Here is a 16,521-nt window from a genome sequence, read left to right as displayed (position 1 = left end):
TTTCTGATGAAGGGTCTAGGCCCGAAACGTCAGCCTCTCTGCTCCTATGATGCTGCTTGGCCTGCTGTGTTCATCCAGCCCTGCACCTTGTTGTCTCGGATTCTCCAGCATCTGCAGTTCCTACTATCTCTGATTGCACAATGGTGATTGTCTCACACTACAGAAACTCTGTACTGTCACAAGGCTAAAGTAATTTTAAAACAAAGTTTAATGTATTCCTCAAACGCCACTAAGCCTGTAAACATTTGGCTTTGAGACATTTTATCAAAGACTGAAATACTGAAACGTTATGATATAGAATTAGTTGCACCCATACAGCTATAAACACTGGGATCTAGTAGACAATGTGGAAAAACGTGCAAGTTAATGTGCCCAAAAAAGCCAGACAAATCCATCCCAAGCAATTACTGATGCATTAGTCTATCACTGATCATCAGCAAAGTGATGGAAGGAGTTTCGTTTTGGTTCAGGACCCTTCATCAGAACTGGGGAGGGGAAAGAGAGCTGGGAAATAAATAGAGGGAAGACTGAGGGGTGGGCTGGGGCATGGTAAGTGGAATGGTGATAGATGGATGCAGGTAGGGGATAGTGGAGATTGTTCAGTGGGAACGGTGGGGCAGATAGGTGGGGAAGAAGATGGAAAGGTTGTGTCAGGTCAAGAAGGTGGGGATGAGTGGGAGGGTTGGATGTGGGACAAGGCCAGGGTGGCGAGAATTTAAAGCTGGTGAATTCTATGTTCAGGCCATCGGACTGCAGGCTCCTGAGGTGGAATACGAGATGTTGCTCCTCCAGTTAGCGTGTGGTGTCATTGTGGCACTGTAGGAGGCCCAAGATGGACATGGTGGGGGGGGGGGGGGGGGTTGGGGGGGCAGGGTAGTTAAAATGGTTAGCGACCGGAAGGTGTTATTGATTACTGTGTACAGAACACAGATGTTCCACGAATAGAGGGGGCCACATTGGTAGCAACGGATACAGTGGACAAGGTTGGAGGAAGTACAGGTGAACCCTTGTTGGATATGGAAAGTTTGTTTTGGACCTTGGATGGAGGTGAGAGGGGAGGTGTAGCACCTCCTGCGGTTGCAGGGAAGGTACTGGTTGTGGCAGAGTTAGTGGGGAATGTGGACTGGACGAGGGAGTCGCAGAGTGAGTGAAAGGTAGATAGGGAGTGGGGAGGAAATCTCTCTTTGGTGGTGGGGTCGGATTGCAGGTGGCGGAAGAGGATATGCTGGATGCGGAGGTTGGTGGGGTGGTATGTAAGGATCAGGGGACTCTGTCCTTATTTTTGTTGAGGAGAGAGGGTTTGTAAGCAGAAGTGCAGGAAATGCAAGAGATGCGGTTGAGGGCACTTTTGATTACCAGAGTGGGGGAATGTTGCAACCCTTGAAATAGGAGGACATCTGGGATGTCCGGGAATGGTTTGCTCCATCTTGGGAGCGGATGCGGTGGAGGAATTGGGAATAAGGGATCGTATTCTTGCATGAGGGTGGGTGAGAGGAGGTGTAGTTCTGTGTCCTCTACCAGGCCTGCTGTGTTCCTCTAGCTCCACACTGTATTGTCTCTGCCTCCAGCATCTGCAGTTCTTGCTATCTCTGAAAGGAGTTTGCCAGTGCTTTTAAGAGGACCTTAAACTGCAATAACTTGCTCACCAATGCTCAGATGGATTATTCCAGGGTCAGCACAGCTCCTGAACTGCTTACAGCCTTGGTTCAAACATGGACAAAAGAACTGATCTCAACAAGAGATGAGGGAGATTGCCACTGACACTAAGAAGGCATTAGACCGAGTCTAGCATCAAGAAGCAATAATAAATCTCGAGTGAATAGAATTGGCAGGAAAATCTCTCCAATGGTTGGAATCGTATGTAGCAGAAATGAAGATTTTGTTGTTGTTGGAAGCCAATAAATGCAGTTGCAGGACATCACTGTAGGAGTTCCACAGGGTAACTCCTAGGCCAAACTATTTTCTGCTGCTTCTTTAAAGATCTTCCCTCTATGAAGGTTGCTAGCACTTGTACAATGTTCAACACCCTCATGATACCTCAGAAGTCTGTGCTCACACGGTGGCACAGCGGTTAGCACTACTGCCTCAAAAGTCCGGGTCCCTGGTGCTGATTCCAGCCTTGGGTGACTGTCTGAGCGGAGTTTGCACATTCTCCCTTGTGTCTCTGTGGATTTCTGCTGGTGCTCCAGCTTCCTCCCACAGTCCAAAGCTGTGCAAGTTTGGTGGATTGGCCATGTTAAATTACCCATAGTGTTCAGGGATGTGTAGGTTAAGTGCATTAGCCATGGGAAATGCAAGGTTACAGGGATAAAGTAGGGGGATGTGTCTGGGTGGGATGCTTTTCAGAGGATTGGTGTGGACTTGTTGGGCCAAATGACATGTTTCCACATTGTGAGGATTCTATATATGAAAATATGTAGCAAGACCTGGACAACATTAAGGATTGGGTTGATAAGTGGCAAGTAACATTCACACCACACAAGTACCAGGCAATCAGCATCTCCAATAACACAGAATTTAAACATTGCTCCTTAACATTCAATGGCATCATCATCACCAGCATTCTCTCTAAGCTGTGTGGCTATACATGTGCACTCAGTCACTTCGAGGGTCCAAACATGGTGATCTGATGCTAATCACGGCATTGACTTCCAGTTCCAGATGTCTGCACGGCCAGAAGAGGGGGAACTCTGATCATCGCTGAACCTGCCCCACCTTCAACATCTTAGAACTTATCATTGGTCAGAAGGTGAATGGGACCAGCCATTTAAATACTGTGCTTATCAAGGAGAGGAGGAAGGCTAGAAATTCTGTGGCAAGTAATGCACCTTTCTCCCAAACTATCTCCAAGGCACAAGTTAGGAATGTGATGGTGCAACAGAACAAAGAACAAAGAAAATTACACCACAGAAACAGGCCCTTCTGCCCTCCAAGCCTGCGTCGACATGCTGCCTGTCACAACCAAAACCCCCTATTCTTCCGGGGACCATATTCCTCTATTCCTATCCTATTCATGTATTTGCCCAGACGCCCTTTAAAAGTCACTATCGTATCTGTTTCCACTAACCTTCCCCCCCCACACCCCCCCGGCAGCGGGTTCCAGGCACCTCCCACCTTCTGTGTAAAAAAACTTACCTTGTATATCACCTTTAAACCTTGCCCTTCACACCTTAAATCCTTAGTAACTGAATCTTCCACCCTGTGAAAAAGGTTCTGACTGTCCACGCCCTTCATAACCTTGTGCACCTCTATCTGGTCGCCCCTCAACCTCTGTCATTTCAGTGAGAACAACCCAAGTTTCTCCGACCTCTCCTCATAGCTAATGCCCTCCATACCAGGCAACATCCTGGTAAATTTTTTCTGTACCCTCTCCAAAACCACCACATCCTTCTGGTAGTGTGGCGGCCAGAATTGAACACAATATTCTAAACGCAGCCTAACTAACGTTCCATAAAGCTGCAACATTACCAGGCAATTTTTAAACTCAATGCCCCGGCTGCTGAAGGCAAGCATGCTGTATGCCTTGTTGACTACCTTCTCCACCGGCGATGCCACTTTCAGTGACCTGTGTACCTGTGCACCCAGATCCCTCTGCCTATCAGTACTCTTAAGGGTTCTGCCATTTACGGTATGTTTTCCATCTGGATTAGACCTTCCAAAATGCACTACCTCACATTTTTCCGGATTAAACTCCATCTGCCATCTCACTGCCCAAGTCACCAACCGACCTATATCGAGCTGTATCCTTGGACGGTCCTCATTGCTATCCGCAATTCCACCAACCTGTGTGTCATCGGCAAACTTATTAATCAGACCAGTTACATTTTTCTCTAAAAATCATTTATATATATTCCAAATAGCAAAGGTCCAAACACTGATCCCTGAGGAACGCCACTAGTCACAGCCCTCCATTCAGAAACGCACCCTTCCACTGCTATCCTGTGTTCTATGGCCGAGCCAGTTTTTTATCCATCTTGCAAGCTCACCTCCGACCCCATGCAACTTTACCTTCTGTATCAGCCTGCCATGAGGGACCTTGTCTACACGGACTTCAGTGAGGCCTTTGACAACATCCACTGCCCTATCCTCATTGATCATCCAACCAGATTAGTGAGACACGACCTCCCTTTCACCAAACCATGTTGCCTCTGCTAATACACCCATTTATTTCCAAGTGGGAGTGAATCTTGTCTCAAAGAATCCTCTCCAATAATTTCCCTACCACTGACGGAAGGCTCACTGGCCTGTAAATAGCTGGATTATCCTTGCCACCCTTCTTAAACAAAGGGGCAACACTGGCTATTCTCCAATGCTCTGGGACCTCCACTGTAGCCAGTGAGTTTACAAAGATTTCCCTCAAGGCCCCAGCAATTTCGTCCCTTGCCTCTCTCAGTATTCTGGGGTAGATCTCATCAGGCCTGGGGTCTTGTCTACCTTAATGTTTTTCAAGACCCCCCAATACCTCCTCCCTTTTGATCTCAATATGACCCAAACTATCTACATATCCTTCCCCAGACTCATCACCCACCAAGTCTTTCTCTATGGTAAATACTCTCCGCTTAACTTGTTGATTATGGCTCCAACAATACCAAAAGAGCTTATCACCATCCGGGTCAAAGCCAGATTCATAGGAACACCAGCAACCACATTTAATACTCCCATTCTCTTCACCACTAAAGCTTAGTGATGGCAGTCTGCATCATACACATTCTCCCTAACAGCATTGGATCTACCTACATATTATGGGCGATCATCTTCCTTGTCCCCACAATGTTTTCATACCGTTAATGCCATTAGTAACTGGAAATCTATCACTGTCTTGAATTTACTTAATAGCTGAGGTCTCAGCTCTCTGGGACAGAGAATTCCCAAGATACACCAACCTTTGAGTGAAGAAATCCACACCCCCCCACCACCCCACACATATACACACAATCCTAAACAACTTGCCCTTCACCCTGAGACTGAGACTATATCCCCTAGTTCTAGATCTCATTACCAGAGGAAATATACTTTCTGCATTAATCAGTTTACTCCTTTAGGAACTTTGTAATTAGATAACCTCTCATTCTTCTAAACTCCAGAGAACACAGGCCCAGTCTCATCAATCTCACCTCATGCAACTACTTTATTATTCTGGGATCAATAAAGTTAATGTTGAGTTCGATGCGACTCTCACATCAGACTCAAAAAATGACAATTCTGTTTCTCACTGCACAGATACTATCAGACCTGCAAAGTTTCTCCAGAATTTTGTGTGTTTGTTTTAGATTTCCAGCATTTGCAACATTTTGTATTTATTACCCAAGGAATCAATCTGTTTCTATTTTGCTGTGTGGTTCTTAAAGTTCTCACTCTCATTTTGTATGAAGAAAACAATATTTCACCATATTTTGGTAAACAAGGCAACTTTAGGGGCAGCATGGTGGCTCAGTGGTTAGCACTGCTGCCTCACAGCGCCAAGGACCCGGGTTTGATTCCAGCCTCTGTGCAGTTTGCACATTCTCCCCATATGTGCGTGAGTTTCCTCCAGGTGCTCCGGTTTCCTCCCACAGTCCAAAGACGTGCAGGCTAGGTGGATTGGCCATGCTAAATTGCCTGTAGTGTTCAGGCATGTGTAAATTAGGTGAGTTATAAGGGGATGGGTCTGGGTGGGATGCACGGAGGGTCGGTGTGGACTTGTTGGACCAAAGGGCCTGTTTCCACACTGTAGGGATTCTATGTTCTATGATTCTTAATGTTGACGCAAACTCCATTCGATCATTGAACCATAAGTCTGAAATGTTACATTTGCAAGAATGTTTATTAAAAACGTTAAATTTATATTAAGACAGATATTAATCTGACAGAGAAAATTAGCCTGCAATTTAAAAATAATTAGGCTAATTAATTAAAACATTAAAATTACTTTTAAAGGAAATATCACAAGTTGGTCTCATTTTCCTTCGAAATAAATTGACAGTTCAGAGGCCAAATTATTAGGGTTCTGCCACAAGTTTACCATAACAGCCCAAATTTAAAGTTTATTATAATAATAAGCCACGGTATTTTCACTTTGACCCAACTCTATGAATATTAGTGAGTTAACCATCACTTTTAGCCAAACATGTCTAGTCATGAACTAAAAATGTTACGGTAGTCACGGAATAACATTTTTGCTTTTACCTGAAATGAGGAGCAAAAAAAAAAAACGTGTATCACACTACATGATTACACACCAAGGTGAATAACTAACACTGATAGAGTGAGATCTGTACCAAGCCCATAGAACATGAGTTCAGGGCTCTTGGCGCACAGTGGTAGTGTTCTCACCTGTGGGCCAGAAGATCTGGGTTCAAGTCCTACTCGCCCTGGACATGTGTCATAACATGTCTGTACAGGTTAATTAAAAACATCTAGAGAACAAAACTTGCAGAGTTAGAGCAGGAACTATTACTGAGCAGTGAAAAATCACTGCTTTGATAACATAAATGGAGGCTAAACATGTTATTTGCATACACATTAAAAACAAGATGCTAAACTGCACAGTTAAGTTTTCAAACTTAGGAATATTTTGCTCCAGTGGTGTGCTCAATATTATAATTTATTAACTTGATCAAAACTAGTACACCAAGCAAAATAAAATTATTAAACATAGATGTGACAACTGATAGATAAAGGATGCATTTTGATATTCACATGTATTTTTTGCACTTTGAACTAAAACACAGGAACACTGCTTAAGACCTACACAGTGCATATGAATGCGAAGAAAAGAGTGGTTTTCATTAACGTCATCTAGCTATTGGTCTGCTGTCACTTGTAGTTTAAAAATCATCACCATAGAGACGACATTGTCAAGATGAATAAATATTCTAATGTGCATAGGGAAAGGCAACCAGCGGTGCGGATCATGTAAAATTCACAGGAATCCTATGTATGAATGTGTCTTTATTTACTGGGTCCACAGAGAAACTTCATATTCAGATTGCAGCTTCTTGGTTCTTTGCTTTCTATATATATTTGTTGCCCTTTAGGTGCTCATTTAGTGCCATTTTGAAGACTGTGATTGACAACTTTAATATTCAGTTCTGAAGCATTTCTTACTCTATGAACCTTTTATCTAAGAAAAATACTTCTACATGCCTTAAAACGTTAATTCTAGTGCTGCTGTCTGCTCTTCTTAATTTAACGTTGCTTAATTACATTTACTGGAGACTATTTTTTCATAAAAACAACTAAACTACTATTAGGCCTCAATTTTATTTTAATAATGTCCTTTTTCCTTACTGAATCAATCATGCTTATTATTGCCCCTTAAAAAATAGAGCACTCTGATTAACTCCTCCCTTAACATTTGTTACTTCAGAGTTCCTATAAATATAGGAACTTCTCTTTCTCATCTTTGCTGTCACAATGATAGATCCGTTTAATCTTTTCCATAGTTCCAATTCCTTTTTTCTAATATACATGTTGCACAATTCTACTTCAGAACTGTCACTGCACAAAAAGAAGCCATTTAGCCCACTGTGTGTGCACAAACAGAGCAATGAATGAGAATTCAAACTAATTAAGGCCTACTGCACATTCATCACCACCTTATTTGTATTGTCTCTATGAACAAGCTGGTGAGATTTTCATAGGCAATATGAAAGGTACTAAAATTTTTCATTTGTTGCTCACTTCTAAGAATTTTAGTTCGGTGTACAATCCTGTTCTTTGTCAGTAAAATACATCATTTCACATTTATTGATGCTAACATTTTTATCTCTTTAATACTGTGTGACACTGTCGTTTAGCACACCATTTATGTTATCTTCAGAAAATCTGATACTATTACATAAGAACTAGGAGCAGGAGTAGGCCATCTGGCCCCTCGAGCCTGCCCCGCCATTTAATAAGATCATGGCTGATCTTTTTGAGACTCAGCTCCACTTAGCCGCCCACTCACCATAACGCTTAATTCCTTTACTGTTCAAAAATTTATCTAGCCTTGACTTAAAAATATTCAGCGAGGTAGCTTCAACCGCTTCACTGGACAGGGAATTCCACAGGTTCACAACACTTTGGGTGAAGAAGTTCCTCCTGACCTCAGTCCTACATCTGCTTCCCTTTATTTTGAGGCGATGCCCTCTAGTCCTAGTTTCACCTGCTGGCGGAAACAACCTCCCTGCCTCCACCTTATCTACTCCCTTCATAATCTTATATGTTTCTATAAGATCTCCCCTCAGTCTTCTGAATTCCAATGAGTATAATTCCAGTCTACTCAGTCTCTCCTCATAATTCAACCCTCTCAACTCTGGAATCAACCGAGTGAATCTCCTCTGCACCCCCTCCAGTGAGACCAAAACTGCACACAGTACTCCAGGTGTGGCCTCACCAGGACTCTATACGGCTGCAGCATAGCCTCCCCGTTTTTAAACTCCATCCCTCTTGCAATGACAGACAAAATTCCATTTGCCTTTTTAATTACCTGCTGCACCTGCAATCCTACTTTTAGCGATTCATGCACAAGGACACCCAAGTCCCTCTGCACAGCAGCGTGCTGCAATTTTTTACCATTTAAAACATAGTCCATTTTCCTGTTATTCCTACCAAAATGGATGACCTCACACTTATCAATATTGTACTCCATCTACCAGACCTTTGCCCACTCACTTAGACTATCTATATCCCTCTGCAGACTTTCAGGGTCTTGTGTACACTTTGCTCTACCACTCACCTTAGTGTCATCTGCAAATTTTGACACAACACACTTAGTCTCCAACTCCAAATCATCTATGTAAATTTTAAACAATCCATCCTTATTATCAAAATGTTAAAAGGGATCCAACACACATCCTTAGAGACAAAAGCAGAAGTTGCTGGAAAAGCTCAGCAGGTTTGGTAGCATCTGTGAAGAAAATAATCAGAGTTGATGTTTCGGGTCAGTGGCTTTTGAGGAAGGGTCAACGGACCCAAAATGTTAACTGATTATTTTCTTCACAAATGCTGCCAGTCCTGCTGAGCTTTTCTAGCAACTTCTGCTTTTGCCTCCAAGGATCAGTGTTGACGTTTCGAGTCCAGTGACCCTTCCTCAAACCTTTTCCGTTTCCTCTTTTTCTTATTTGCTTAGTGATCCTGTGAAGTGTTATATGAAGGCAGGTTGTTGTTGATAAAAATTACAGTATTAACTTGCAGAACTGCTGGGTAGAACATAGAATGCCAATGTAACAGCTTTAAAAACACTTTTGCTCTTGGGCATTTTAAACTGTTGCTAGTCAGAATGTCTACCTTTCTAAGTCAAGTGAGAGCATGAGAGCAAGACACACACACACACTCTTGGTGCCCGAGCGTGAAAATTCCTGACTGAAAACTTCTACCCAACCAAAGCTTTTTTACATCAATGACTTTTCATCATAGTATAACAACACTGTACATAAAAGAACTGAAAAGTTTATGGCACCGTCGGAAGCCATTCCGTCCATCATATCTGTACCAACATTTTGGCAATTTCTATATTCTAGCTAGTTGGGCTGTGAACTGGGACACGCTTTAGACCTTGACGAAATAAATATTATATATAGATATGCAGTAAAATCAATAGTAAATCAGTGTATATTTTGGGCTATAAATCCAAGTGGCTGCAGCAACTGGAGCATAACGGCAATAATCGGTAACTTTTGCACTGTGACTCATAACTACATTAATCCCAGTCTCTACAATGCCAAGATCAGCAAGAGCTAAAGTAAGACAACTGGCTGAAACAAGTAAACATATTTCAATTAAAAAGTTCCACTCTGCTGAAATCTGTAGGATGCTGCTTACACTGGATTTTTATATACTGTTCTCAACGTAACACTCACAGAAATAGAATATAGTCAGTTCCTGCTCCTTTAGCAGAACAGTAGAATTTCAGAGTTTTCAACGTTATACTGTAGTCCATGGATATTCAGCTTTCAAAAGAAAAATCATGGAACATAGGTATGAACAGAAACAAAACTGTTTTAACGAGCCATATGGGGTAGTAAGAACTGCAGATGCTGGAGTCAGAGTTAACACAGTGTGAAGCTGGAGGAACATAACAGGCCAGGCAGCATCAAAGGAGCAGGAAAGTTGACCCAAAATGTCAACTTTCTGATGCTACCTGGCCTGCTGCGTTCCTCTAGCTCCACACTGTGTTATCTCTTATAAATGAGACATATGGCCTACTTGATCCCCTTGTCATCTTGTCCATGCACATAACCATAATTTCTCATGCTATCCCATACAATGTCTAATTATATTTGCATCTAATTTAAGTGAACAGCTACTGATCACGCTTTAATAAAATGACTACTGGGAACAAAAATGTAAATATCTCAAAAGCAGATCTCAAATTAGCATTAGTTTACCAGTTCGATAGAATGGACCAGTATACAAATGTATCTAGAGGAAAGATGAATAAATAGAAAATTCCCATTCATATTTATTACACAATACCACACAAGAGTAAAAATATCCTTAACCAATAAAATTTTTGGATAAGTCAAATATTCTATGATCAGCATACATTTTGTTTCTATTAAGATCTTAAGATAAACTTTTACCAGTAAACCTATGACTTGCTGTTTATCTTATGGTGGTAGTTCTGCAACCATAACTCCAAGGTTTAAATTGGACAACTCTCCTGAGAACTTGATACATCATTTCTGAAGGCCAAGACCGAGTTTCCAAGACATGCTTCAGGATTTCCTATTTGTTGATCAATATGCATTAGTTACTGGTTCAGAGCTAGACACACGATACATAATGAACTTATTCTCCAAAGCAGGCGACATCTTAGGCCTTGCAAACAGCACAAAGAAAATGGAAACTGATTATCTGGGGAATCGTGACCAGTTTTAATGGCAAAGACAATCTGCCTGCCCCCAACGTTGACTGGCTCCCAAATAAGTGAATAGCTGGTGGGTGTGCATGTTTGTGTCAGAAACCACTGGACCTCAGAGGGAAGGAGCTGTCTTTCACTGCAGAAAAATGCACCTCAGGTTAACTAGTTTATTTCCCTTATCAGTTGCCATAAGCTGTTGTTTTTAACCAATAAGCCAGTGATTTTACAAGTATGAACCAGTCAAAAGGATCATCTAAGTGAAGAGGGACCAATGAAATGCCTTTCCATCCATCCATGACATCCACTTCTGTCTATGCGTGCAGAGGAGTTTTACAAAGGGGGTTACAGTTTGAACTGCCAGTTCACAATGTTTGACCTGTACCTAGAATCTATCGTTTGTAATAAATAGTAATTGTTAAGTCCAGGGAAACATCATGTTGTCAACTTGGGTCTAAAAGACAGGAGAGTTTTGTGCACTTTTATGAAATCTTTAGATTTTGTGACGATGCTGGGAAAAGCAGGGTTTGATATCTGTAAGTAGCTGAAGATACCTACAAGTACATTGAAAGACATGGATGAGTCAGTGATACTCAGAATGGATTTGTTAAGAGACATGTTTGATTGATACTTTAAAAAGGAGAAAACCAAGAGTGTTGATGAAGGTAATGCATTTGATTTTAGCAAGGTTTTTGCCAAGGTCTGTCAAAGGTCAAAAAAGGGGAAAAAGGGGAAAAAGGGACCAAGGCAAAGCAGCACACTGGATCCAAAATTAGCTGAGAGACGCAAAGCAGAAGAATGTGTCTGTGGCTAGAAGTTGATTTCCAATTGGGTTCACAGGGATTGATGCCGGGCCCCTTGCCACTTGTGGTGCACATTGGACTTAAAAGTAGGGGTATGATCAAGAAGTTCATGAATGAAATAAAATTAGTAGGGCAGCAAATAGTAAGGAAAATAGCCATAAACCGTGGGATGATATCCACAGACCCTGAAGGTAGTAGGATAGGCAGATAAGATGATTAAGAGGGCATCTTTTTATGGCTTTTATTAACAGAGGCACAGAAAGTAACAGCAAGGTTATACTGTAACTGGATAAAACTATGATTCGGCCACAATTGCATGCAGTTCTGGTTGACACATTGTAGCATTAGAAAGGACGCAGAGGAGATTTATCAGGATGTCGCCTGGGCCGGAAAGTCTGAGCTATGAGGAAAGACTGGATAGACCAGGGTTGTTTTCCTTTGACTAATGAAGGTTGGGAGGGGACATGATAAAGGTGTATAAGGATTATGAAGGGCAGAACAGGGTGGATGGAAGAGCATATTTTTCTTTTAATAGTGGATTCAATAACTAGGGGGCATAAACTTAAGGCAAGACATTGATTGCTGAAAGAAGAGTTCAGGAGGAGATGTTTATTTCACTCAGAAGGCGACAATCTGGAAATTATTGTTTGAAACTGACACTGAGCCAGAAACTCTTGTCACATTTAAGCATTATTTAACTAATTACTTGCATTGCCTTTTCCTCAAGTGTTATGTGCCAAAAGCTGGAAAATGGAATTGGTGTAATCAAATATTTGTTGACCAATGCAGACACATTGGGCTAAATGGCCTCCTTCTGTACTGTAAATATCTATGAGTCCGAGTCTTTCAGTTTTTTTTTAAAAAGTCATTCACCAAGGGCAGCATTTATCACCCGTCCCTAATTACCCAGAGGTGTCTGACACTTGCATACCAAGGCAAATTTTCCATGGAGAACTGGAGTGTTCTTATGGCAGTCAAACAAAATGACTAGTGCATTCTGAAGCCCTCACTTAGGATTTCAATATGGACTGCTGAGTTCTGGGAGAAACTTGCACAGGTTTTTTGCACCTGGTACAACCAAATAAAAGCAAAGTGGTCTCCTTCAAAAGCACTTGCTAAAGTGCATAGCAGAAGTAGACAGCAAATGCAAAGAATCAAAATCCCAAGCCAGCGACTCATCCAAAATGCAATCATCTGTGGTATCCCGTCCTGTTTTGCAGAAGCTTTCAGCCTTAACCTTCATCTATGCACACACCCGAACATCAACAAACCACCACTCCACTCCTTATAATGGCCGTCTTTGCATTAAAGCACAAAGAAGACATCGCCTGTGATCCATCTAGACATCCAATTAAATAGTACTGTGCAATGGTACAGCATGCCTCCAGGATTTTTGATCAATTAGCCACAGCTTGACAATTTGTAAGGCAGTGAAGTCCTGAATGAGCTATCAACTTTATACGCTAATGCATCAAATGCAGCACAGCAGGTTTATTTGTGCCAGAAATCAAGAATCTGAAGGCCTGTTTTTAATGACAACTACCTGGATCAATGACAAATCACCCCCAATCTACATAACTAAATGGCCATAAAATAAATAGCAACCCATAGACAGCCACAGATCTCTACTGCATTAGTAGAAATATTTTAGAGCAATCACATGCACTCTGGAAGAGCTAGTATGATTACAGAAATATGTACCTCATTAGAGGAGAACAAAATTCCTCTTGATTGTTGCATAATAAATAACGTAAATGGAATTTCCTATTTGCCTCAGTCATTTCTTTAATGGTGAATCAAACAAAGAAATTTGCTGGGAACAGATACTTTTGTGTGGAACACATCGTTGGGGGTCATCTGAAAAGGGAAACGGGAAGCAGTCTCTTCACACTCCACAGAAGAAGTGATTTGCATATCAAATACCTTTACTCGTGAGCAGCAAGCATCAGCTGGGCCATCAGCATATTGGGATAGGGAAATAATAGCCTTTTTTTAAAAATCGCTCTTGACAAAATGTGAATGATTTTAACACATCACAAAATCAACTAAAGGACAGCTCCAAACAACCTTGGAGAAAGAAATGCTTAGCTTGCAGGCGTACATTTACAATTCATGGTAATTAAGATAAATAAGTTTGCCCTCAACAGGCTGAAACATTGACATTATTTTTTTGAGAAGTAAAATAAAATTTGTAGCCCCTACGTATGTGGGAAAAGACGACTAAAATCTGTGCCACCTACTTGTAATGATTCAATCACCATATCTCTTGCTTCAAGTTCTCCTTCAAGGACACTGAAGAACATCAGCAATTCTGACTTGCTGAGATTTTCCAAATTCATGTTGGCTCTGGAAAACAAAACATTTAATTAACTGATTTATGGTCCTTAGCCTACTTTTCTTTGCCCTTTAGTTTTTCCTGAAGCCTGATTTACAGAGTTCCTGTGAATTGAAGGTAGCATGACCTGAAAATAGCTCCAAGTTGTAACTGAGAGAAACCAATGTATCAAACATCTACTACTATTCAGTTTATTAGCCAATTAAGTTGAATCACAAAATTTAAATTCAGCTACAATCTGGCAGAGATTTACTTCTGTTGTCCAAAGAACACAGCAAAACTTAGCATATTTTTCAGTTCACAAAGTACAGAAAGAAAATACATTTGTTCAATGCTACATTGGCAGACACTGCATGTGGAAAGCTAAACTGATTCATAGAGAACAAAGGCTCAACTTCAAGATTAGTCCTTCTGTCTAAACAGAAGAGCAAGATCTGATTCAGTCTAAAATTGTTAACAATCCAGCTTTAAGATCTCCAGGACAGTTTTGGAATGGCACTCAGTTAGGCTTCATGAAGCCTGGAATGCAGTCATTGTTAAGCAATGGGCCAATGATAATTCTGGTTCTCCAACAACCTTTAAAAACAGTCATGGTGAGATTTCGGAGATGCATTTCTTAGAGACAATATTGATCCAAAAACAAATATTTAATGGCTTAAAAGGAACAGATTCAACATTGTACCCTGTTCTCTAAAAAGTGAACCAAAAGTTTTGAAACCCAGTGCCTGATTAAATAACCATTACAAATGGGACACCTTCAGTTTTATAACCATGAGCCTGTAGTTTTAACACTGGTTGGATAATTTTGTTTATTACTACAAGTTATTTAATGGAATCCAGAACGGAAACCTGGAAAATAAAATTATTTTTTAAAAGTGAAAATATAGAGTTGGGTATATATTTGAACATGATGCATATAGAGAGAGATATAGATAGGGCTGCAGAACATAAGAACTAGGAGCAGGAGTAGGCCATCTGGCCCCTTGATCCTGCCCCACCATTTAATAAGATCATGGCTGATCTTTTTGAGACTCAGTTCCACTTATCCGCCCACTCACCATAACCCTTATTTCCTTTACTGTTCAAAAATTTATCTAGCCTTGACTTAAAAACATTCAGCGAGGTAGCTTCAACCGCTTCACTGGGCAGGGAATTCTACAGATTCACAACTCTTTGGATGAAGAAGTTCCTCCTGATCTCAGTCCTACATCAGCTTCCTTTTATTTTGAGGCGATGCCCTCTAGTCCTAGTTTCACCTGCTAGCGGAAACAACCTCCCTGCCTCCACCTTATCTATTCCCTTCATAATCTTATATGTTTCTATAAGATCTCCCCTCAGTCTTCTGAATTCCAATGAGTATAATCCCAGTCTACTCAGTCTCTCCTCATAATCCAACCCTCTCAACTCTGGAATCAACTGGAAGAACGTGGCTAGCTGTGTCGCTCTTTGGGAGGCAGTGCAGATACAAATGTACTGAATAGCCTCCTTCTGTATTGTAAAGTTCTACAGTTCTCCCAAAAGTGTGAACTCAGGCAGGTACGGCTCCACGTGTATCACTGCTCTCAAGCATCTTCCTCAAGTGGTTTGTGTTCAAGCTTAGGCAGTCAGAACTGGGAGGTTATTTTACCTTTGGGGTGAAAGCCAACATTGATATCAGTCCAATATATTTATTTAAATACATTCATGGGATGTGGGTATTACTAGTAAAACCAGCATTTATTACCTACTTGTAACTGTTCTAAAAAGATATTGGCAAACTGATATCTTAAACAGAGGCAGTTCCTATGAAGTTTTCCTGAATTGCCACAAGACTTGCAGTCGAAAGACTTTAACCCAACGTGTGATAATGTGTAGCATTTTCACAGATGAATGCTCTTAGGATGTTGTGCTATTTGCCACCTCTCCCAGCATATGACATGGACTGAAGAGTTATTTGAAGTGGGTACCTGCCATTAATCCTTCTTTGCTTTCGTTTTAAATAATAGAATCCCTACAGTGTGGAAAGAGGGTATTTGGCCTCTCAAGTCTGCACCAACCCTCCAAACAGCATCCCACCAAGACCTAGCCCACAACCCTATCCCTACAACCCTACATTTACTGTGACTAAGCCCCTAGCCTGTACATCTCTGGACACTATCCTGCAATTCAGCATGGCTAATCCATCTAATCTGCATACATCTTTGGATTGTGGGGAGGAAACCAGAGCATCCAGGGGAAACCCAGGCAGATACAGGGAGAATGCCTGACAGTTGGCCAAGGCTGGAATTGAACCCTGGTTTGGCTAATCCAGTGGTAGCAGATACATTAATAGTATCTGCAGAACAACACCATGCTTTTTATTCATTCATGAGATGCGGCATTGCTGGCTGAGTCAGCAATTATTGCTCACCCACCCCTTGTTGTCCTTGAGAAGTCACTGGTGATCTTCTGACTTGAATAGCTGCAGCTAATTTGGTGCAAGTACCCTCAGAACACTACTAGGGAGGGAGCTTCAAGATTTTGATTCACCAGCCCTGACGGAATAGTGATCATTTTCCAAGCAGGGATGGTAATGAAAC

At 41.4% G+C, this 16,521-nt stretch overlaps 1 protein-coding gene across 1 annotated transcript in view; it reads right to left on the bottom strand.

Annotated features, from left to right (window-relative positions):
- cttnbp2nlb (CTTNBP2 N-terminal like b) overlaps window positions 1–16,521 on the bottom strand; it is an 85,386-nt gene that overhangs the window by 46,861 nt on the left and 22,004 nt on the right. Inside the window, exon 2 of the mRNA XM_020512467.2 lies at window positions 13,869–13,974. Coding sequence (XP_020368056.1) covers window positions 13,869–13,967 — 99 coding nt within the window. The 5' untranslated portion in view covers window positions 13,968–13,974. The remainder of the gene's footprint in view (window positions 1–13,868; window positions 13,975–16,521) is intronic.

This window comes from Rhincodon typus, chromosome 25 (genome assembly GCF_021869965.1).
Source record: "Rhincodon typus isolate 14 chromosome 25, sRhiTyp1.1, whole genome shotgun sequence".
NCBI classification, from domain to species: Eukaryota; Metazoa; Chordata; class Chondrichthyes; order Orectolobiformes; family Rhincodontidae; genus Rhincodon; species Rhincodon typus.
This window is presented reverse-complemented; position numbering and strand designations above follow the sequence as displayed.